A 23,417-nucleotide genomic window follows, 5' to 3' on the forward strand; every position below is an offset into this window, starting at 1 on the left:
CCATATCTTTCAATTTGAACTCTCACTACTCCGACTAAGCCTCTGCTGTTAAGTTTCGTTTCACGATAGTCACGTGCTCGCCCACTGACCAATCACAGCACACGCTGCACCTCACTGCAGAGCTGCACATGGAAACTGAGCTGCACGTAATGCTGACGTAGTTGTAGTCCAGCTAGCAGGCTCTGGCACGTCAAAGAATATGCCCAACATGTCAAACTAAAGATCTAATTGGTGACAATCAACAATATCGTCCCCATTCACTTAAACTGCAAAGGGATTCACTTGTGAGTCTGCAGGCCTCGGGTCTCTTCTTACCTAGAGACACAGAGGTGAAATCTGATTGGATAAAAGCTCTACTTAAAACAAGCTGCACTGGAAGCAGAGCAACTGAGGAAGACAGTAGCTGTGCAATGAGAAAATAAGCTAATGGGAAGAATATTTTTATAAATTACAATACATGTAGTGTATTTCAGAAAAAATATAAAATTATAAAATAGCTATAACTTTGTGATTCTGTTTAGGCCAGCAGAGAAGGCCTTGCAGGCCCTGACGGCCCACCACTGCATTTCATAAATGAGACAATGCATTTTTCGTTTCCTAAAAAATAACTACAAAAGAGGCCGGCTGATGAAAACAACTTAGTAAAAGGGTTCAATGATCATGTGGCTGCTTTTTAAACTGGTATCAATTGTTTGGCTACTTAGAGAGGACATATCGTGAAAAACTAACTTCCCCAGTGCTTGTGAACGTACATTTGGGTATCTGGACTGCCTAGCAACGAGTAGTGCAACAGATCATAAAACTCACGGTTCGAATCGTATCACGGATCAGATCACAGATCGGATCAGCACAAAAGGGATTCCTGATCACGTTTTTTGCTGCCGACACTAATTGACGATCATTGATGACCCATACTGTTGTTTGATGATAGTGTTACAGGTACCAGGATTGGTACCAAATAGCCAGATGATAAGTTTCTGTAAACAGGACACACAAATGACACAGGGCAATTTCACGTCTGTTCATCTCGCCTGCTCGTCAGAATGAGGAAACAGCATCGCGCCGTTGTAGTCTAACTCTACTGTCGTAACGCCTGCCCAAATCAAAGCAAAAAGCACCATGCTGGCCACAGGGTGGATTGCACACTCCATACACAGTGAAAGCACGTCAGTCCTTTATCAAATGATTATATTTCTACCATATACAATGCTCACTCTAAACTATATTGGCTTTACATAACCCAAAACACACCAATTCACATGTGAAAGCACATTGGTGGGTGTCACAATAGCAGCTGGTCGACAAGGATCCAGACTATTTGTTTGCCATCGTCCCAAAAATCATTTCAACCACTCTGAAGTCAGTGTCAAAAAAAAAATTCTCAATGTTATCCTTTTACTTTGTCATAGACCCCTATAGTGTTTTTTCCCCCTCATAAAACCACACAATTCAAATGATAAGGAAGTGAAATATAGTATTTTATGGATTAAAACAAATCTTGTCATTTGTAGTTTTAATGATGTGTTATAAGCTGTTTAGAGCTAGTGTAAACAGCTCATAATTTCTCTCTCATACATATTTATGTTGCTGTGAAAACATCTTCAAATAAATGGATTTATTTAAGTTTCTCACCAACACTACTTTTTACGAGATTACATGTGAACACATCATGTAACATAATGTAACTGAACGGAACCTACGTTCTCTTCCTGTCAATTTAAACACTGATTGGTTGTTTACAGTGTAACATTATCAGAGATCGGTGACTAGAAAAGCATAAATGATGTCCTGATCACATATTTGACTGAATATTGGCGGATAACGATCGTCGTTAAAACTTTATTTCACACTGTGATGGTTAACGTTAAACTGTGTAATTTATTCTGCATTTCACATGCCTGCAGAACCTCAAGGGGGGATCCGTACGGATCAACAACGAACTGTTACACATACTAGCAACATAGAAACTGAAATGACACAACCCAGTCAGTTTTTTTGTGAGCTGTCTAGATCAGAAAACATGTGATTCAACAAGCCATCCAGATATGCCTCCTCTTCTTAAGTCACATGTAAGCCCATTAAACTACAGCAAGCCAATCAGAGCAGACTGGGCGGTGGGGGGGCTTAAAGAAACAAGCGCTAAAACGGAGCGTTTCAGACAGAGGTTGAATAAAAGTATATTCAGACAGACAGTATGAGAAAAGTAAAGTGTTTATTTGAACATTGAAGCATGTAAAGATGTTCGAGTAGAAATCCAAAATACAAGTCTATGAACCTAGAAATGTGCATGATATGTCCCCTTTAAGGGCAGCACTACAAGCTTTAAACACAACACTGACATAGTCTTACACATTTTGTCAACTCCATCAGTTATTATGGCAAACATGTTAGCAAACAGTTGCCTGTCTACACATCCAGCAGACACAGAGCATTCCTTACCAGTCATTTGGAGATTGTGTCCACCTGATGAATGTCATTCAGATATTCACTCTCCTTTTAGCTCAGGTTTGATCTCCACCAACTCCTGAGAAGAAATGTGGTTCTTAAGCTGCTAAATGCTCTATGTTCACCAGCTAGTTGCCAATTTTCCCATTTGTTAAAATGTATAAATGTATTGTCTGTATAATGGAAATCATCATTGAGTTTTTATGTCTGAAAGGTCAGTGTTTTTTTTTTAAACGTAGGTAATGTGGAGCACAATTGCTTCTTAAATTGTGGTATGTGTTGATCTAAAAGCAGACTTTGTTGTTTGTTTATGTTGTTAATATTGGAAAGTTAATGAACCATTCTATTCCCATGATGTACTTCCACTTCCTAAATGGGTTTCATATGGAGACTTGTTGAGATTTATTCTTCATTCAAATTCTTACAAAAGGATGAGATGCTTACATATCTAAAAATGTAAACATGTGTCAATACTGTCACTTGAACCAAAGCAGGAAAACATAGAAAACCTCACGAGCATAAGGAAAACTGTGCTTGTTTCAAGAAAAGGATGATTTGTATTGAAAACATGTAGATTCATCCTGTCCCAACATATTTCTGCCTGATCAACACTTGAACATCAGACTCAATCCTAGATTAAAATGACTTTAAAAGGCTAATTATTCTCTGTAATGCTCATACAAAGACATCCAACAGACTCACACCTAAACGGATGGAAGAGGACGGATTGTATTTCCTGTCTGAGTCTCCACATGTTGTATCCTCCTACAGGATACATGGAGCCAGTCTCAGGGATACCCCCTCCAGATATCCCTCACCCCTCTGGAGCCTGAAGATGCCAGAACTGCCCTGGAGATTTACAAACTGGTATATGGGAGTGATTAGATTAGATGCCATTAGATTCATTTTATTCTCATTGGTTTCATTTATGATTTTTTGACCCTTTGTTTTCCTCAGATCTTGCGGTTTACGGGTGAGTCAGACCTCAGCGGCTGGCAGGAGCAGATGCTGGGTAACTACATAGTGGAGAGGGGTCAGAGCCGGCCAGCCTTGAGGGACGAGATTCTCGCCCAGCTGGCTTATCACACGTGGGGCCGGCACGAGGAGCAGGACAGTCTGAGGGGCTGGCTGCTGCTGGCTTGCTGCCTCACTGCCTTCACCCCCTCACCAACACTGGACAAACCCCTACTCAAGTAGGTGCTACGCTTTGCTTAGCCTTTCTATTAGCCTACCAGGCTAACATCAATCTGAATGGTGTAAAGTCATACCATATTGAATCAAAGTATTGAATTGATTGTATTGAATTGATTTAAAACCATTGTGTTGATTTTTCTTTTCGTGATTACATATTTTATCTTCGGAATTATGTTTGTTTGTTTCTTGAAAACTAGAAAGCACTAGAGTTTGCTTGGATTTACCCTTTCTGAAAAACGCTTTGAAAAAGACTTCTGTACATGACTCAGTCTACAGTGCTCCCTGTGCAGGTATGTGTCTGACCACGGTCCAGGGGAGTACCGCTCGCTGTGCCAACACAAACTGCTGACATCACTGCAGCTCCCAACTCCCGCTGCCCGCATCTACCCCCCCACCCAGCTTGAGTGGACCACCAACCAGAGGAGAGGCACCATGCTGCTGGACGTACACACCTTCAACGGTGAGACTGGCTGACTCTTTAGAAACTGGACACACTTTGTCGTTGTCCAAGCCACCAGTGTAAAATGATATGCTGTTACAAACCCATAACAAGCCTTTGTTTTTTTGTCTCAGATGAGAAGCTGACAACTGAGGTGGAGTCATGGACCACAGGAGAGCAGCTCGCCTCATGGCTCCTTAATTTCAGGTACTTCCAAACATGCCGTTTATTAACCTTAATTAACTTGGGGAGATACTACACGCAATACATCGCTTTTCATGCAGAGTAATGGAAAGAAAAACATCCAAGTTACACGTTTAGGTGTTTATTTTACCACTTTGTCTATTCGCGTCTGTAGATTTCTCCTTAATTCACCAAAAGTTACCATTAGATAATGCCTCATTTGCATATTTAAACATAACATTTCAAAAAACTTCTAATACAAATATCTTATCAATATACAACATACATATTTCCCCCTGGGGATGAATAAAGTACATATCTATCTATCTATCAATGTCTTGATGTAAGTAAATCAACTGGGGGAAGTTTCATGGTGATATCTATTGGTTAAAATGTTTACCCCATTCACCTGTATTGTCTCCCTTTAATGTTTCTTGACGTCCAAATTCCCTGGTCAATCCTGCTCCATGTGGTAGTTTTCATCTCTCGCCTGTACATTGGTGTGTCATAGAGGTGTGTCGGAGGCCGTGCAAGGCTGGTCGGTGTCTCTTCTGACCGATGAAGGCTGGTCAGATCTGGCTGGCTCGGACTTTGTCATGGATCTTCTGGCTGGAGCCGAAGCTGAAGTGCTGCCACCTCCAGGGACTCCCTCCTCTACAAACTCTGACTACCTGTTCAGCAGCCAGGGAGACAGGTAGAGCGCTGAACAAGTGGCCATAATCTTTGGGGCCAAATCCGTAGTTTGTTTTAAGAATTTGCTAACACAATGAGCACCCGTGTGCCTCTCTTTCCTCTCAGGATGCCGGCTACAGATCTGGACGAGTTCATTCCACCAGCGCCACCCATGCAAGCTCCTGGGCTGCCTCCTTTCGAGGAAAGCCGCTGGGGAAGAGATTATCCACAGGAAGGTAGGTGTGAAATGTTAATGTCAGCATGCCTCTGGTTAAATGATTATTGGATCAACAAACAGAGTATGACGATGGCCATTCTGGTCAGAATCAGAAACGGTTTATTGGCAAGTTTGTTTGCACTTCGTGCATGACAATAAACAAAGAAACACAAATAAAGATATGAAAATTTACAATAGAATATGATAAACAAACAATATAAGAGTACGTTAAAATAAGTCTGTTCTTTAAGTGTTAAGTGTCTGTTTAAAGTGAGGAGTTGTGGAGGGATGTGTAAACGTATGCACTTGTCCTGGGGATGTAAAATTCAGTAAGGCTCCCGGGCCTTGTTGATGAGCCCGACTGTGGACGGGAAGAAACTATTTTTGTGGCATGAGGTTTTGGTTCTGATGGACCTCAGCCTCCTGCCAGAGGGAAGGGACTCAAACAGTTTGTGTTCAGGGTGAGAGGGGTCGGCGACAATCTTGCCCGCCCTCAGGCTCCTGGAGGCGTAAAAGTCATGGAGGGATGGCAAGTTGCGGCCAATCACCCTCCCAGCAGAGCGAATGATACGCTGCAGTCTGCCATTGTCCTTGGCAGTGGCTGCGGCGATGAACACGATGGAGGAGGTGAGGATGGACGCAATGATCAATGATGGCAGTGCAGAAGTGCACCATCATTGTCTTTGGCAGGTTGGACTTCTTCAGCTGTTGCAGGAGGTACATCCTCTGCTGCGCCTTCTTGTTCAGCTCCCACTTGAGGTCCTGAGTGATGATGGAGCCCAGGAATCGAAAGGACTCCGCTGCGGCGACCAGGGAGTCACACAGGGTCATAGGGGCGGGCTGGCCTGTGTTCTTCAAAAAATCCACAATCATCTCCACTGCCTTAAGAGCGTTGAGGGTGGTGTCATACGAGAGCTCCAGAGCTTGACGGACTGGTGACTAGAGGTGCAGCTGTTGGTGTACAGGGAGAAGAGCAGAGGTGTTTAGATAACTAGTTGATTGAAGCATACTGAACACCATAGGCTCTGTTGCTCTCCTACCATCTCAGGTGTTTTCATCAATGGCAAATGATGAATCAGACATTTCTGCCAATCTGTTCCTACACACGCCCTCTGATCTGCCAAACTCTCACCTCAATCATTCTACAGCTGTTCTCTCGGTCTATCAGTTACTTCGGATTTACTTTCACTCGATTGTGTTCCAAGTGACTGTGCTCATACCGGCTGGCCTTTCGAGGTCATGTAACTGAGACTGTTTGAACTCGGGCACAAATGTAATCAAGTGACTTTGCCATGTCCCAACTCAAGGCTTGATTACCAATTGGGCAAAAAAGAAAACTGCTACCCAGAGGTCCTAGACCCTCAGAGCGACCCAAAAGGCCACAGGCTAACACCGTGTCTAGTTTGTGGTAATTTGATTCATTGCTAATTTGTTTGGCAATATGCACCGCTACACTAAGTGACAAGGGTTTTTAACTGGGCCCTGCATTATTATCTGATCCCGAGGCCAGTTTTGTAGAAGAAACCTTGTTCCAGACCTCATGTTCAGCAATTCAAACGGATCTTAAAAGTGTAGGGGAGGTAGACACAGCTGTGCAGGTTGTTGTAAATTGACTAACAGAAGTAACTAATAAATGGGCGTAATTCTCCAATTGTCATGAAAACTTTTTAAACCTGCAATAATTGATTTTTGCCACTTGGGTAATACAACAAGCTGTAAACCTGTGTACTCGCTCGCTCTTGACTAACTCCCAAGGAATCAGAGGTTAATTTAAGTATACAAGTATGTATAAAGTATACAATTCTCATCAACACTAATTTATTCATCATCACCTCATCTCTCTACTCCAACTCAATATAGGTCGAGGTCGACAGATGGATGCCTACGTTGATGACTTGTTTGACCCTGTACTGGACCAAGGACCTCCGGTCAGTGATGTCATCAGTTTTATCTTATTTTTCAAACTGTATCTGTAATTATTGTAAAGGCTACATTTTTCTGTCCCTAGAGAATATTTTGATGGTGTATTGTGCATGTTTGTTGGTCCCTGGTGGATTGTGTATCTCTGATGTATTGCATTACTTTGTGTGTGTGTGTGTTTGTTTGTGTGTTTGTGTGTGTAGGACATGGAAAGAGTAGCCATGCTAAACCGCAGGATGAGAGGAGGAGGAGGGATTGGACCCATGTATGGAACTGGTAGGCAAACTGGGCGCCGCGATACCCTTTGCAATAACACCGTGGGTCGGGAAGGCATTATCAGCAGCAACCGTATTAGCACAGTGCAAAGCAGCGGCCATTAGCTAGCCAGAATTTCCCATTTTGAAATCAAGTACCTCAGTCTCTATAAATTGAAATTATAATTAATACATTTTTTCTTCAGGTATGCCCATGACAATGCCAAGCTATACTATGGGTAAGTGAGAAAGTTCATTTGTAATACGTTTTGTGTCCTGTTGGAGAAATGTCCTCAGGCCTTGAATCCTTTCCACATTAAGTGGCAGAAGAAAGTGTCTGTCTTTCTGTTTTTTAATCTTTACGTCACTGTGTTGCCTCTGTTCAGGACAAGTGGTTAACCCTTCGATGCCCAGCTATGGTGTAACTCCCATGATGCCAACCATGCCAACCATGCCAGGTAATCCTCCAACTTTGAACTTAATTCAATAAACAAAACGTACATGGACCCTCGGGGCAGCTCTACTACATCGTCCTCTCATGTTGGACTGAGGACAGACTGGAGTGGCTCACTATCGCCTCCCGAGCTACAAGCCGTGTTACAAGACATGGGGGGCTGGGGCTAGCTGGTTAGCATGTTAATTTCATTAGATATCTCTGCTACACAATACATAGACGTCTTTAACATAACGTCAACACCTCAACACATTGCACCTTTTAATGAACTGGCTCAAATATATATGGACTTAAGAGCAATGGAGCAGCTTCTTACGCCCTCCATACGGGAATTTGCAGAGACAAATATTATGGACACAAAGGCTTATATATAATTGGTAAGGAGAAACCGTAGACTGTATACTGTATAAGAAGTGGACGTCGTCATCATGACGTCACCCATTTGTTTGTGGACTGTCGTTTTGAAGCCTCGAGTATGGCGATTTCGCCGGCGCCATCTTGGATTAAGGCCATCGGCGCGTTGTTTTTTTTGCAGCCAATAAACAGAAGTTACCATATTTGGAATGCGGAGGAGTGACGTAGAGACGCCATATAACTAGCCAAATCTAGCCAAAGCTAGCCAAATCAACGAAACAAAAAGAAAAGAGAAATAAATATTCATCTGATATGCCCAAACTGGAAAGTGATCTGTTGCAGTCTCTGGAGAGGCATGCCTCTGGTAGTGGCAGCGACCGGTCAATCACAGTAAGCCCGCTCTAAAACATACTCCTCTTTATGGTCTATTTGACTCTAAATGGACCATAATTTACTAAATGAACATCATGCTGTATTGAAGAAGACTTGAAACTAGAGATTGAGACCATAAACTCATGTTTACAATGTTTACTGAGGTAATAAATCAAGAGAGAAGTAGAGTCATTTTCTCATAGACTTCTATACAATCTGAATTATTTTTGCAACCAAAGGAGTCGCCCCCTGCTGGTCACTCGGCAGAACTGGAGGTTGCCGCCTTGGAGAAACATGATTTGGAAGAAGGATATGGACATTATCCCCTCGACAATTTCTCTCATAGTATATGCATGTGTGTGTGTTGAATGTTATGTTGTGTCAGTTCCTTTGTTAATGATTTAAATGTAGCTGATTTCTGCCTGAAAAACAGTTTGTTGTGTATATCCCTACACAGCCATGATGATGCCTCCCATGCCTGCCCCGCCTGTTGCTGACCCTATGCAGATGGCAGCATCGCAGCAGGCCCTCATCAACCAGCAGGCCTTTCTCATGGTGAGGACAGGCACACACTCCTTCTAACACGATGATCCTTTTTTTTATTATCTTGTATTCGCCCCTCCACCCACACCTTTCCTAACTCCCTCTCCCACCTCCCCTCCAGCTCCTTGCTTACCTGTCCTCTCTCCTCCTCCTCCTCCTCCTCCTCTGTAGGCCCAGCAGATGACCCTGCAGGCGATGAATCTGTCCCAGCAGCAGACGCAGGAGCAGCAGAGGAAGCAGAAGGAGCAGGAGACAAAGCAGCAGCGGTGGGAGGAGAAGCAGTGGAAGCGTCAGTCCGAGCGGCGGTCCTGGGAACGCTCACGCTCGCCCTCCCCTCCATCTCCCTCGCCCCCACCTGCCCGGCCCAAAGCGCCTGCGCCTAAACGCACCTCCGGCTACAAGCAGCCTGAGCCAGAGGTATTGCTGAAATTAGAGTGTATTTTTAGTGTACTCCATTGCTGCTTGTTTTTTTTACACATCCTTATCCAACTATACCTGAATTTTTCGCTATTTTATTTCTTAAATTACTCCAGTCCATGTTGAGGGGCTTTGACCCCAAAATTGCTTTCCGAAGGCCTGTGGTGAATGAATGAGTGTGAATAGGTGAATGACATGTAGTGTAAAAGTGCTATGAGTGGCATGACAATGCTGACACCCTGGAGCTTAACCAACTAGTAATAAGTATGCACAAGACTTTTTCCGAAACGTTGAAGTGCCCTCTCATCCACATACCAAATTACCTCTATCACAGCCATTGGCCGTTGCACGGCCCATTATTTATCGGCTAGTACTTGTCGCATATATGCAGAATTGTTACGTCATTTGCTGACGAATTGGTGGAAGGCTGGTAGGGTTAATGATTTCAACTCAAGATGGCAGCCTTCTTGCGTAGTGCTCTCACATATCATTTCATCTCTTCTGTTTTACCTGACACTTCTGCCAGTGGCCCATTTCCCCCCGTGGGTATGTGTGCTCAAGTTGTATGCTTTTTCTTGACAAAAAATAAATAAATCTTAAAGCTTACTTCACGGTGACAGCTGTGGCCGCAGGCATTATGTTTTCGATTGTTTTCCTGTCTTTCCGTAAGTACGTACGTTCTTTCTTGTGAACGAGATATCTCAGGAATGTCTGGACGTGAGTTCTTCAAATTTGATACAAATGTCCACCTGGCCATTACTCAATAATCAATATGCTAGTTTTGACAATTTCACACAAATGTCTAATAGGATAAAATAATGAAGCGATGACATTTTGGACAGACATGGATGTATGTGACCTTAATTGTTGAATGAGGCATATAACGGTGAGGCGGTCAGTATTATTGTTATTATTTCAAACAGGAGGAAATAGTGCATTTGTTGAGGACTATTTTCAATGGCGGATTAATCCACATTTGGTGTTCTAGTGAGTATTTGTGGCGGCAGGCCGGTGTTTGTGGGATTGAGACGAAATAACCTACAGTATGTGTGTCCATGGTAACGAAGGAGCCTTGTCACCCAGTGCGATAACACTTATTAGCAGAGACATTCATTGCTGTTTTCGACTCTGCATGTGAACTTTGTAGACAACGCAGAAAGCTATGGAATACTGCAACATTATCCTTTAATTCCCTAAAATGTGAAAGTACAGATATTACAGATATCGGGCGACGGTGGCTAAGTCGAGAGCAGGGCCGGCCTTTAATCAGAGGATCGGCGGTTCAATTCCCGGGTCCGGCTCCGCTAGTCTCATGTCGATGTGTCCTTGAGCAAGACACTTAACCCCAAAATTGCTCCGTAGCTACGGTGTGATAGAATCTGAATTGTAAGTCGCTTTGGATAAAAGCGTCTGCCAAATGACTGTAATGTAATATCACCGGGTCTGTTTTCTCCTCATGCGGTTGTGTGTCCGTGTTTATTCCTCCTACAGCCAGAAAGAGAAGTGGACTCACCAGATCCTGATGACCTGCAGTCTTTCAGAGAGAAGAAGGAATACTTCCGGAAGATTGGTGAGTGGAGCTGACAAGTAATACTTGATGTTTGCTTGATGGACAATACTTGCTGATTAATTCACTTTTGACTTTGCTATATCTAGCTTAGTATAGAACATAAATGCAGGGAGGTTGGGGCTACAAGCTATCTCGCTTGAATGTGATGAAAACAACTTTGTAATGGCTCACTGCTGTTAAAATGTTAACCAATTTAAATCACTGTGCTTATAAGAATTAATTTAAGTCATGCATTTCCTTCACTATCTCTCTCCTCCACTGCCCTCCAGGCTTTCAGCCCCGAGGTGGATCTAAAGCCCAAAATATTCGTCCAGCCTCCTCCAGCCCACCCAGACAGCAGCAACGCTCCCCGCCATCGCCACGTCTGTCACCCCCACCAGCACCACCTAAGCCCGCTGGTGAGAAGATGAAATAAGTTCCATGCACTAGATAATATTTAGTGTAATCTAGAAATGTTACTTTACTTTCTGAGAGCTGTTATATTGTGTACTTTGTAGATTTCAATTCTCAAAAAGGGCCAAAAAGAAAAAGGGAGCATGCAGCTAAAATGTTTGTTTTATCATGCAGCTTGGTATTCACTTTCTGTCTCTCATCTCAGTGAAGCCTCTCCACACCACTCCTGCCAGAGTTGTGGACCCCCTACCAGCAGCACCGACCCCAGCTCCTCTCACTAAGTCCAAGCCCGAACCCACCTCCAACATCCGGGAAATCATCAAAATGTATAACAGCCGACCCCAACCGGAAGCCAAACCCTTTGAGCCTGTCAGGTCAGTTTCAATGCTGCTCTTATATGAGGTCCATACACACCTACTCAAACTTTCATCTGATCTAATATCCTGCTGGACTCTGCGTGGACCAGGCGGCAACCTCCAGTTCTGTCGAGTGAAGTTCTACGGAAGTGTCTTAAAACTTGCATTCTCTCTACTGACCAGCAGGGGGCGACTCCTCTGGTTGTATAGAAGTCTATGAGAAAATGACTCTACTTCTCTCTTGATTTATTAGTAAACATTGTAAACATGAGTTTATGGTGTCAATCTCTCGTTTCAAGTCTTCTTCAATACAGCATGATGTTCATTTAGTAAATTATGGTCCATTTAGATTCAAATAGACCATAAAGAGGAGTATGCTTTAGGGCGGGCTTACTGTGATTGACAGGTCGCAGCTGCTACCAGAGCCGTATACGGCATCTCTACGTCACTCCTTCGCATTCCAAATATGGTAACTTCCGTTCATTGAATTAAAAAAAGCCAAGATGGTGACGTCGAAATTGCCGAACTCAAGGCTTCACAACGGCAGTCCACAAACCAATGGGTGACGTCCACTTCTTATCTACAGTCTATGGCTTAGACACCTTTTCTCCCTGAATGAATTACAGTGTTAAATGGGAGTCAATATAATTTTGCGGTTGTAGAAACATCGGAAGGGCACCACGTCACCTTTTGAACATTGTCGTTGCGTTATTGTGCAGCCAGCATGAAGTGAAATCACGCTCTCAATTCATGAAATTGAAAATAAGTATTGAATGTTTTAGCTATACTTTCAAAGGTAAAATAAATGACATGAAAGTTAAATGTCTGAATAATGTTTGCAACATTTTCAATGAGCTCACCTTGCAGAAATTGATCATACTGCTTAAAGAGATTCAATCAACTAACACATTTCTTCAGAAAATCCCCCGATGTCAATCAATAGAAAAGCTTGCCTTCTCGCAAATGAGGGAGGAATTAGGAAAAAGTGTTTATTGAAGCAGCCTCAGAAATCCCAGCATTCAAAGCTGAAAGAGATGTTTTAAATACTGAGCCTGGCCTTAGTTCTGGCAGGCCACTGATTGGAGCCCAGCTCACATCCCAGCAATGTCAGCTGATAGCAGCTGATCTCAAGCCAGCCCAATCAGCTGATGGATCAGCTGTTCATCTACATCACTTGCAAATATGTTCTCCTCTCACACCACTGGACCAGACACTAACAGGAGTCCTTGAAATTCTAGAAATAATCCAGAAAATAGGCGACTGTGGCTCAGTGATAGAGCAGAGTCGTCCTTCAATCAGAGGATCGGCTCCGCTAGTCCACGTCGATGTGTCTTTGGACAAGATACTTAAACCCAAATTGCTCCCGCAGGCTGTTCCTGCGGTGTATGAATGATTAGGTAGTCCTGATGGGTGTGAATGGGTGAATGATGACATGTAGTGTTAAAGCGCTTTGAGTGAGTGGTTTGGAAGACTAGAAAAGCACTATACAAGTACAGTCTATGTACCATTTAGAAACAGTCTAGAAATAATACCTATGTGCTGTTTTTCATCCTCTTCACAGACCTCCTGTACGGCATTTTTTAAAGAAGAATGACCCCAAAGAGGAAGCTCTGGCCAAACTCAAAGACAAAGCACCAGTGCCACAACCGAAGGTCAGTGTGGAGAGTTGAACCGCAACTACAAAAACAAAGAAAATGCATCTGAATTTCTCAAGAAATTAAGTTATTTTATTGTTAGCTTCATTATTCTGTTGAGTATCTCTGTCTAGAACATACCGTGTGCTACATGCTCACACCTTCTTGATGCTCGCAGAAACAGTGGGTCCCTCCGCCAGTCGAGTGTAAGTGGGAGCCACCTCCTCCCAGGACCCCGTCCCCACAGGCCTCCTCTCCTCCCTCCACCAGGGGGCCCCGCGTCATCTCCAGCAACATGAGGCAGAAACAGCGCTCCCTGGAGGACGTGTTCGGCTCGCAGCGCTCCAAACACTCTTCGCCCACTCCCCCCGACTCCCCGCAGCCTCCCCCGTGCCCAGCACCCATCCTTCAGAGCATCCCCGACCCGCCGCCCATGGCGGCCCCGTCTCTCAGTTAGTGCCGCTCTCACCGTGTTCTCCAGACATCGTGTTTTACGCAGTCATGTGACGTATTTTGGCCGCTAGTCACTGCAAACTACCATTCAACCCAATGTTATCGAATGTAAGGGAGTTCATGTCAGTCAGTGCCCTCCATCTGCTGTTTATTAACTGCAGATGTGATGCCAGATGAGGAAGGGATTCGCTCCCAGCTCCACCGCTTCTCTGCTGGGGTTTACTTCTCTTACTCCAACATGCCAGGAAAACTGTTCCTTCGAAAAGAAGTAAGACACATACACACACACACACACACACGCACACAACATTTATCAGGAGACCAGTAATTCCCTCAAAGCTGCACTAATCAACGTTTTTACATTAACAATGGATCAAATGACTATGTAATGTGAAAGGTGTCCCTCATAGTGAGCAACCCACAGAGAATTATCACCAGCTCTGCAGTTCCCCTCAGCTCTACGCAGTTTTTATTTAGCAGCTTAAGCTATTTTCTCAGGAGGCTGGTGGAGACCAAAACAGAGCTTTTGGAAGAGCCAAATAAATGCTTATGTTGTGTGTATGTCTGCTGGATGTGTGATTATGCCATTGTCGCATTTACACCACACCTGGCAAAGTACTCTAAACCTCTACTGTGGTAGTCCCTGATACAGTAGGTGTCTCCAGCACCACATTTTTGACATGAAACAAGCTGTCGCAGCTGGTATTAACAATAAAGGAAATACAGATGTGTTCAGACCGACACAAGTGCGTTAGACTCATCAATAATGCCTCTCACTGTACAGGGGATGGGATCTATGAATCTTTTTGTTTGTGTGCAGGTGTTTTACCCCAGAGAGAAGTTCAACCGGCCCTACATCCTCAATCTGTTGTGTGAACAGGTTAGTATATTTATTTATTTATTTATATATATATAATACATGTATTCAGTAGACATCAATCTCCTCCCATTGTCATTGTGTGATGTGTTTTAGATCATGAGGGACACCTACTCTGACAGCTGTGTGAGGATCAGCAGAGAGGAGAGGAGGAAGATGAAGGACCTGCTGGGTGAGAGTGTTTGACGGATCATCCTAATGCTGGATGCCACAGTTGTGACAATGTTGACCAATGTTTTTGTTACAAGCTAAAGTCATTCACAAGTGGTAGACTGTATATATACTGTATATAGATGGACGATGGGTCTCCACTTCTTCCCGCTGTACAAAAGTGATGCCAAAATATCTCGGATACGGGAGCTGCCATCTTAAGATTTCAACGTCATTTGGGGCCAGAGTCTGAGCAATTGCGCCCGAACCAATCACAGAACAAGCACGGCCGCATCTTGTTAGCGTAACAGCCGCCTAGCTGCTGCGTTAGCACCACGGTAGCTGTTTGGCAAGAATGACACAACTAATTCTAATGTTTCTATAAATACAGTTATGATCAGATCATTGATGTTTTATCACACAGACTCGTAATTTAAGTTTCTGAAACACACCTTCATGTTTGATATGAACACACAAACCTGTCCTACAGCGCTGATTGTCAGTGGAGATTTTGTTAAGCTATAGCGACAAGGTCAGATGCGGTACAAACCACAGACTGCATGTGAAGATCTTTGAAACAAACATTGAGGGTTATGGACACCATAACTCCTCACCACGTCCCTACTCTACGTAGAATTCCCGAGCCTCCAGCTCTCCGGCTACTTCACTCAGAGCAGCTGTCAATCACGACGTCCTGCTTATAGCATCAATTAACTAATTAAAACCAAACAAATCATAAAAAGAACACTTCAACATACATCAGTGTGACAAGAACTACCTACAATGACTAAAACCATTAGTTTGGCCCATGTCTCATCCGCTAACATGGAAGATGTTGTGGCTTCACTTCACTTTCGAGCAGCTGTCATTTTATCTATCTTTATTAGTGCTGGGCAACGATTAAAATATTTAATCGCGATTAATCGCATGGATTTTTTGCGATTAATCGCGATTAATCGCATTGTTATGGCAAAGTTCAATAATGAATTCAAAAGTAGTGTATTGCGCACTTTTATTTTAAAACTACTGCTATATGAACAAAAGTGCAATAACGTTTGGTTCACGAGATGCAGGTAGCATGTTTTATACTTAATGTGAATATAATTCATACTTTGTTGGCATCTTATTCTGAAAACCGGATGTTCGTCTGAAGAAACCGGATGTTGTCTCACGTTAATGTTTCCGCTAACTTTCAAAGTCCTTCGCTCGCTCCCGATCTGTGCCGTTTAAATGCGTTTACCGTGAATTAATGTAAGTGTCTGCTGAGTTGACCACGGAGATCTGAGTGTCTGCTGACTTTACAGCAGCGATGTCCAGTAGTCTCCAGGGAGAGCAACAGCTGGTGCAGCTTCTCTCTTTATTTCTGCCCCCCTCGACCAGAAGCGGAAGTCGCCTTTTCTCTACGGCAACCCTGAAGGGACATCATATCTCCAATACAAAACGATAAACATGAGACAGTCTGTTACAATAATAATAAATTAAAAATACTTCCCTGTTTTTTTTGTTGTTGTTGTTTTTGAATTATTTTTTATTTTTTTTTCATCTCAAAAGGCTCAAGGACATACACACACAAGTTCTCACACACACACACACACACACACACACACACACACACACACACACACACACACACACACACGCACACACAACTGACTATAGGATGTTTGCTGGCTTTTATCCCACTGTTCTTGTCATCCTCTTGTTGTTATGTATATGTATGGTCTCTTGTCTTTCAATAAAAATAAAAAAAAAGAAATTATAATAAATTTTAAAAATGCGTTAACGCGCGATAAAATAATTGTCGGCGTTAATTAATGAATGCGTTAACGCGAAATTAACGCGTTAACTTGCCCAGCACTAATCTTTATATATGGTTGGAATGATTACTCACTGAATATAAACTATGTCATTTCTATTTTGTTCTTCCAGTAGTTTGCTGACCGTTATCCAATTTTTCTTCCCTCATTTAATCTCTAGCAAATTTCAGTGTGGGAATGACTATAAGCACCATCCAGAATGACGGCATGAAGAAGAGGATTGTCATTGCTGCTCGAGACAACTGGGAAAACTACTTCATCCGTCTGTTCCCTGTGAAGGTGATCATAACAAAAAGAGTTGGAGATAATGTGGAGTGTCTTTTTGTTCTACGACAATGCAAGGCCAGGCACCTGATTTATTTTTGTATAGGACATGTCAAACACAGAGGCAATTCAAAGTGCTTTACGCAGGAAAAGAAAGGCATTAGAACAACAGTTGAAAACAATAAGTGATAAAAAACAGAAATTAATCAATTAAGATGTGAACAAAATGTGAAAATTGGATATAATGCGCAAGGGTTATAATGCGCAAAGGTTCAGTAGAGGAAAACAATCAATCAATGGCGGAGAAAGACAGCTTTTTTTTTAGCATTTACGATGATGTTTTTCACGTGCGATTTGACTCGTCTCACTAACTTGATGATACGTTACAAAATAATAAGAGACATCTTCAGCCTGTCACGGATGTATATAGAGAAATATACATCAGGCGCCCCGATCATTTCCTTCTGAAGGTTTCTCAGTGGCGAAAAAATTACCTGGTTCTTCCGGCAATCTACTGAATCCATGGCTTCGTCATCGTGACGTCACCTATTGGTTTGTGGACTACCGTTATGAAGCCTTGATTTCGATGATTTTGCCATCGCCATGTTGGAATGCGGAGAAGAGACATAGAGACTTCGTATAGCGGCAGTGACCTATCAATCACAGTAAGCCCGCCCTAAAGCGTACCCTGCTTTATGGTCTATTTGACTCTAAATGGACCATAATTTACTAAATGAACATCATGCTGTATTGAAGAAGACTTGAAACTACAGATTTGAGACCATAAACTCATGTTTACAATGTTTACTGAGGTAATAAAAAAATCAAGTGAGAAGTAGAGTAATTTTCTCATAGACTTCTATACAACCAGACTTCTTTTTGCAACCGGAGGAGTCGCCTCCTGCTGGTCGTAGAGAGAATGCAAGTTTTAAGACACTTAAGCATTGGCTTCACTCGGCATAACCAGAGGTTGCCCCCTGGGTCAAACTTGTTTTATTGTGACATATACAATATATTTAGGGGGTATACAGGCTGTCTCGTTTCAAGCATTAGTTGTTGCCAGACCACTAACCACTTGCAGGTATTGACAAGCATCTTCTCTTTGTATCTGTTGAAGTCGGACAGTGGGGATGCTCAGGTTTTGGGCGTGTCTCATCGGGGCATTCGTCTACTGAAGATGGTCAGAGCATCAGGCATCAACCCCAAACACCTCCGTCTGCTCATAAGCTACAGGTAAACGTGAAGCCCGCATACACACCTTCTCAGTTTCATCACATAAAATGTGAGTCTTATGTCAAAGACAGGAAGTTGTTAGTTTTTATTTCTGTGTAATGCTAAATATTCGGCCCGTCTTAAATACGATTGAAAGACATCCTCTGACTGGCGAGCTCTTTACTTACCTGGCCCTCAGAGGGGCCTCACACTTGGTGTTGCAGCTGTGCAGCTTCAGTCCCAGAGGCAGCTAGCCAGGAAGTGCATCTTTATATATTTTTTCCATTTAGTAAGTAGCCACAATTAAATACAGGAGTTAAAGTAAAGTAAAAGTAAAGAAAGTTGTTTTCAGTTTAATTTTGCTTTTCTGGTAGCCTCTCTCTCTCTCCCTCCCTCTCCTGCTCCTTCTCTCTAATTCATCTTGCTTATTTTCTAACAAGGTAGTAAGGCTTCTAATTGTAATTTAGGAGGTTAGAGAAAAACATAATAGTTTTTGCCTGTGAACCCACAAAGGGTCTGCGTTTATAATGGGAGAACCGCCGTCTTAATACCCTTTCCAGAGTGCACACTGATGGGTTGTGAAAAAGGGCAATTTCTTGAGTCAGGTGTGCTAAAGATTCCCTGGCATCTTAAAGGGATGCTTTGGATTATTTGAAGTGTGGTTGTATGTTACCGACAGTCAACCTACAGTAGATGGAGTTTGGAGAAACAGACAGGAGTTCTTGGTGTTTAGCCATTTTCATTGCAGTCAAAAAACTGTTTGCTCTCCTGCTTGCCGCACTCAAAGGAAGACACACAACTATATTAACGGGGCAGTCCAGCAGCAATCTAACAGCACCATGAATTACAGTTGTATACAAACATTAACATTTATTAGGATGATGATGTCATAAAATTTGCCGACAGACTTTTAAAGCTTCATTTGAAAACCTCACTAAATAAAATGAGAAAAAGAATGTTAACTCAGGTCTGCATGAATATAGGTTTTCAGAGTTGCTGTCAGTTGACCTCCAGGGGGCAGACAGAGTGGAACTGGAGCTGTCAAGTGAAAAGTTGGTGATGCAGTCATCCAGAGCTCCTCAGATCACTGCCATGATCCGGTTCTTCCTCCAGGAGCTCATCAAGGTACTCCTTTAGTCTTAAATCATAATCATTCATCATTATCTTTCATTTTGATTCTTTGGGGCGTCTTTTGGCCATGTGACCCACATATTACCCTCCTGAACATCTTTCTCTCTGCCCTCTAGGACTCAGGCCATGTGGTTGCCCTAAGGAGTTTTGTAACAGATGACAAGAGTCTGCTTAGCTTCAGCAAGGGTGACATCATCAAACTGCTGCCAATGGAAGGACTCCAGACAGGTGAGATCACAATAGTTTTTAAGTTCAGATATGCCTATTATGGTCATTGTTTAATGCATATCGTAATCTCCTTCTCATCAAAAAACATCTTTGTGTGTGTTTCCACCAGGCTGGCGTTTTGGCACCATGGGAGGGCGCTCTGGTCTTTTCCCGGATGACCTCACCCAGCCATCCGCGGCCCCGGACTACCACTCTCTGCACCTTGACCGAAGAGATGACAGGAGGAAAAGCATGAGGGGTGCTACACCTGCCGGTCCCCCCAAGGGCCAGTCTCCAGGTCCTATCAGCAGACGGATGGGCAGCGTTGATTCAGAACTGCTCGGTAAAGAGGTTTCGGTCCGGAGATCCTTCCAGAGCTCAATCCAAGGCTCATTCCATGAGCTGGAGATCCTCTCGGGCATGGCTGACTTTGCCATGAAGTATTTCCGGTATGATAGAAGGCTGATGACTATGTTCGGATGGTTTGGGTTCATGACGTGTCGTGGCTAATTTTGTGCTACTATTATTTGTTCATTAAAGAGTGGGGACTACAGGTCTGCCAGCAAGTGGAAGGAATTTTGCAGAGGCGGTTCAACACACAGAAGTAAGACTGTACAATCCCTTTAACATCATATCTCATGGTTTGTACTTGCTCATACCACAGTTATTGTACACGGACACATCTGTATCCGTGCACAATATGCCTATATATATATAAGCTGTCTCGTCTAAAATCCTGGAATCACTGGTGAAGGAAATAATGTCTTTCAACCACAGCAGTCGGACGTTGGACCTTCTTATAGTACAATAACTGCTGCCACTGCACTGTTTGTAGATGTGTCCAAGGCTTTTCATAATGTTATTCACAAGATTTTGTTGAACTCATTTTCGGCCACTTGGGGGCAGTGAAACATATACAGTTGATGTGGAAAACATATTAGCAAATAGTAGCCAACATTAGCACAAGTTCAATATTTCATCTTATTTTATCTCTGATTTTGGAAAACCGCTAACTTCTGAAGCTAATATTTCGCTCTTCAGCTTCTAAATGCTCTGCTGTCTTTGCCTGCCTTCGGTTTGACCGCAGGCAAGTAATGAATTGTGCACGGGTGTCAAACTTATTTCATATATATAGACTGTACGTAAGCATGTGGGATCTATAATAGCATTGCGGTATAGGGTCCGCTATTATTAGGACAGTGCAACCCCCAGTGGACAAATAGGAATAACAGTGCATTTTATTGAAAAAATTTGATTTAATGATTAAGCTGAAATCAGCTGCCAACTCTACTAACTGCATTGGGTTTCGTTCATCCAGGTTCCCATACAGGAGTCCCTCATTCTCTACAATGATCCTGAAATCAATGAGTTGTCTGTCCAGTGCTTCATGAGTGAGTGCATCCACGCGAGCCATACTGATACACACTGCGACCACAGTTACTCTGTTCCTCCATCACTCCTTCTCCCTTCTATCTGTCCCTCCAGACCTGATGCAGTTCATGGGTGACATGCCAATGACGAAGAGTAACACCCAGACAGACTGCTTGAGCCACATTTTACTGGTCAGTGCTCTTTCAAGCAGTGTAATCGAATGGGCTGCATTCATGTAGCGCTTTTGAGTCTCTGTGTGAGTTTGATGGACCTCAAATAGACTTCTATGGAATTTAAATGTGAGTTTCTCTCTTCTGTTCAGTTAGGGAAGGAAAGGGAGCTGATGAGAGATGAGATATACTGCCAGGTCATCAAGCAAACCACCAACAACCCAACTAAGTGAGTCACCTTTATTAAGTGTTTTGTTACATTCTCAATTCATACTTTTACGAGGGGTGCACCCATACCAATATCTTAACCGACCACTTTGTTGCTGCATTAAAAAGGTTTACACTTCAATTGTATTTTCTGTATACTTTAAAGATTACCAAGTTGCTGGTTCACAATTAATTATCTTAATGATAAATAACAATTCGGTAAATTTATATCTATGTATATATTTGTGACATTTTTACAGTGTTTTACAATGTTTAAGTGAAGCCTGACACATAAAAGAATGATCCCGGTCACTTACACACAGGGAAGCACACAGCTTATTCATAAACACTAATATCGGAATGGTACTCGATATTGGCCGATACTCAAAGCCCAAGTATCGCTTTCAGTATCCAGACTGAAAAAGTCGGATCGGTGCATCCCTAGTTATTAGAGTCTGAAAAGTAAACCCAATGCAGAAGTGTCTGAAACCTTCATTCTCTCAACTGGGGGCGACTTCTCCTTATGAGAAAATGACTCTACTTCTCACTTGATTTATTACCTCAGTAAACATTGTAAACATGAGTTTATGGTCTCAATCTCCAGTTTCAAGTCTTCTTCAATCCAGCATGATGTTCATTTAGTAAATTATGGTCCATTTAGAGTAAAACAGAACATAAAGCAGGGTATGCTTTAGGACCTGGCTAACTTGTGATCGACAGGTATACCATGCTGTTTTCCGGTCTGGGAGTTGTCGTTGTTTTCTGTCTTAGAACTTTACAACTTTCACAGTGAGTTTAATTAAAGTTCATGAAAGTAAATTGTAACATTTTGGTTGCCTTAAAAAATGTCGTATTCAGCGTCTGGTTGTTGTTCAGAGTTTCATCCTCTTGTGTCACTTCTGGTTGCAAAACCAAGATGGAGACCGGCAAAAACTAAGATGGCAACGGTCAAAATGCCAAACTTTAAAAACCGTAGTCCACAAACCAATGGGTGACATCACCGTGACTATGTCCACTTCTTATATACAGTCCATGGTTATTACTAGGTATTAGCAGGAAATACTTAAATGTAAAAAGAGAGAGTGGGTGAGGGTATGAGAGAGGGGTGTGATATGCAACAATGGTCCCAAGGTCAGAATTAAACTCTAGATGTTGTCGTTATATAGCATACCAAGGCACTCCTACAGAACTTTTCTTTAACATGCATAACAGAACTTGGCTACACTGTTGCAGAAAATTTGGCCACTTTTTCCAGAGTTGTTTTCCTACTGTAATTTAGCATTTTAAGGATGATTAAAATGCTAAAATTGTATTTGCCCTATTTGTGTCATCTTCACAGGTCCATCTGCACCCTCGGCTGGCGGCTGCTCAACCTGATGAGCGGGTTCTTCCCCTGCTCTGGTACTCTGCAGCCGTACGTCACACGTCACCTACACGACATCTCTCTGGACTACGAGCACCCATACCAAGGTAGAAGAAACACACAAAATGACATACACAATACCACAAAAAAATGCTTATCTTTACAAGTCATTGTAGTGTTAAAACAATGCCGGGTACGTATTCAGATGTATATAATGTCTCGTTTAGTCCACACACAGTTTATAACAAACACATATGTATCCTCAGAGCTGGCGAGCGTGTGTCAGGATAACATCCAGCGATCTCTCAGATTTGGCGGCCGCCGTAACATCTCCTCACACGCTGAGATGGAGGCCATTCTGGCAAGTTATCCCACACTCACGGTGTATTTCAACTGTTACGTTCATTTCACATTCTGCGTTTACAGCTCAACTGACTTTTGAGTGCGTCTTGGCTTTCTGCAGGCTGGCAAAACGTCTCGACGTATTCCCATCAAGCTACCAGGAGGAGTGGATTTCCCCATCAGGATACGCAGCTTCAGTGTAAGATTTTTCTTTTTTCCTACATTAAGCCCATTCTATACAGTTTCATGGGTGTGAAATAATATCTTTGTACAATTTTGGAATGGATAAACTTGCTTCTTGCGTCCCTCGTAGCCCAAGCTACATTCAATATTATCTCTTGCCATACATCTTCCCTAATATTATTGCCAAGATCCTTTGGCCATATCAGTCTCAGTCTCAGGTTTAGGAGCTCTTGGATCTTATTCTCTTCTTTCT

At 42.8% G+C, this 23,417-nt stretch overlaps 1 protein-coding gene across 1 annotated transcript in view; it reads left to right on the top strand.

Moving 5' to 3' along the window:
* The window catches only part of myo15b (myosin XVB), a 55,622-nt gene that overhangs the window by 26,567 nt on the left and 5,638 nt on the right, over positions 1–23,417 (top strand). The window contains exons 28-60 of the mRNA XM_076092749.1: positions 3,217–3,312; positions 3,403–3,638; positions 3,930–4,099; positions 4,213–4,285; positions 4,773–4,955; positions 5,060–5,169; positions 7,011–7,078; positions 7,274–7,346; positions 7,531–7,563; positions 7,711–7,782; positions 8,962–9,059; positions 9,219–9,464; positions 10,956–11,034; positions 11,319–11,432; positions 11,633–11,801; positions 13,345–13,435; positions 13,596–13,616; positions 13,665–13,869; positions 14,032–14,138; positions 14,691–14,750; positions 14,844–14,919; positions 16,875–16,993; positions 18,096–18,211; positions 19,174–19,315; positions 19,438–19,549; positions 19,659–19,977; positions 20,069–20,132; positions 20,847–20,919; positions 21,014–21,090; positions 21,222–21,298; positions 22,616–22,746; positions 22,906–23,000; positions 23,103–23,180. Of these exons, the coding sequence (XP_075948864.1) occupies positions 3,217–3,312; positions 3,403–3,638; positions 3,930–4,099; positions 4,213–4,285; positions 4,773–4,955; positions 5,060–5,169; positions 7,011–7,078; positions 7,274–7,346; positions 7,531–7,563; positions 7,711–7,782; positions 8,962–9,059; positions 9,219–9,464; positions 10,956–11,034; positions 11,319–11,432; positions 11,633–11,801; positions 13,345–13,435; positions 13,596–13,616; positions 13,665–13,869; positions 14,032–14,138; positions 14,691–14,750; positions 14,844–14,919; positions 16,875–16,993; positions 18,096–18,211; positions 19,174–19,315; positions 19,438–19,549; positions 19,659–19,977; positions 20,069–20,132; positions 20,847–20,919; positions 21,014–21,090; positions 21,222–21,298; positions 22,616–22,746; positions 22,906–23,000; positions 23,103–23,180 (3,783 nt within the window). The remainder of the gene's footprint in view (positions 1–3,216; positions 3,313–3,402; positions 3,639–3,929; positions 4,100–4,212; positions 4,286–4,772; positions 4,956–5,059; positions 5,170–7,010; positions 7,079–7,273; positions 7,347–7,530; positions 7,564–7,710; positions 7,783–8,961; positions 9,060–9,218; positions 9,465–10,955; positions 11,035–11,318; positions 11,433–11,632; positions 11,802–13,344; positions 13,436–13,595; positions 13,617–13,664; positions 13,870–14,031; positions 14,139–14,690; positions 14,751–14,843; positions 14,920–16,874; positions 16,994–18,095; positions 18,212–19,173; positions 19,316–19,437; positions 19,550–19,658; positions 19,978–20,068; positions 20,133–20,846; positions 20,920–21,013; positions 21,091–21,221; positions 21,299–22,615; positions 22,747–22,905; positions 23,001–23,102; positions 23,181–23,417) is intronic.

This window comes from Anarhichas minor, unplaced genomic scaffold (genome assembly GCF_050575085.1).
Source record: "Anarhichas minor isolate MPS153535 unplaced genomic scaffold, ASM5057508v1 ptg000017l, whole genome shotgun sequence".
Classification (NCBI taxonomy): Eukaryota; Metazoa; Chordata; class Actinopteri; order Perciformes; family Anarhichadidae; genus Anarhichas; species Anarhichas minor.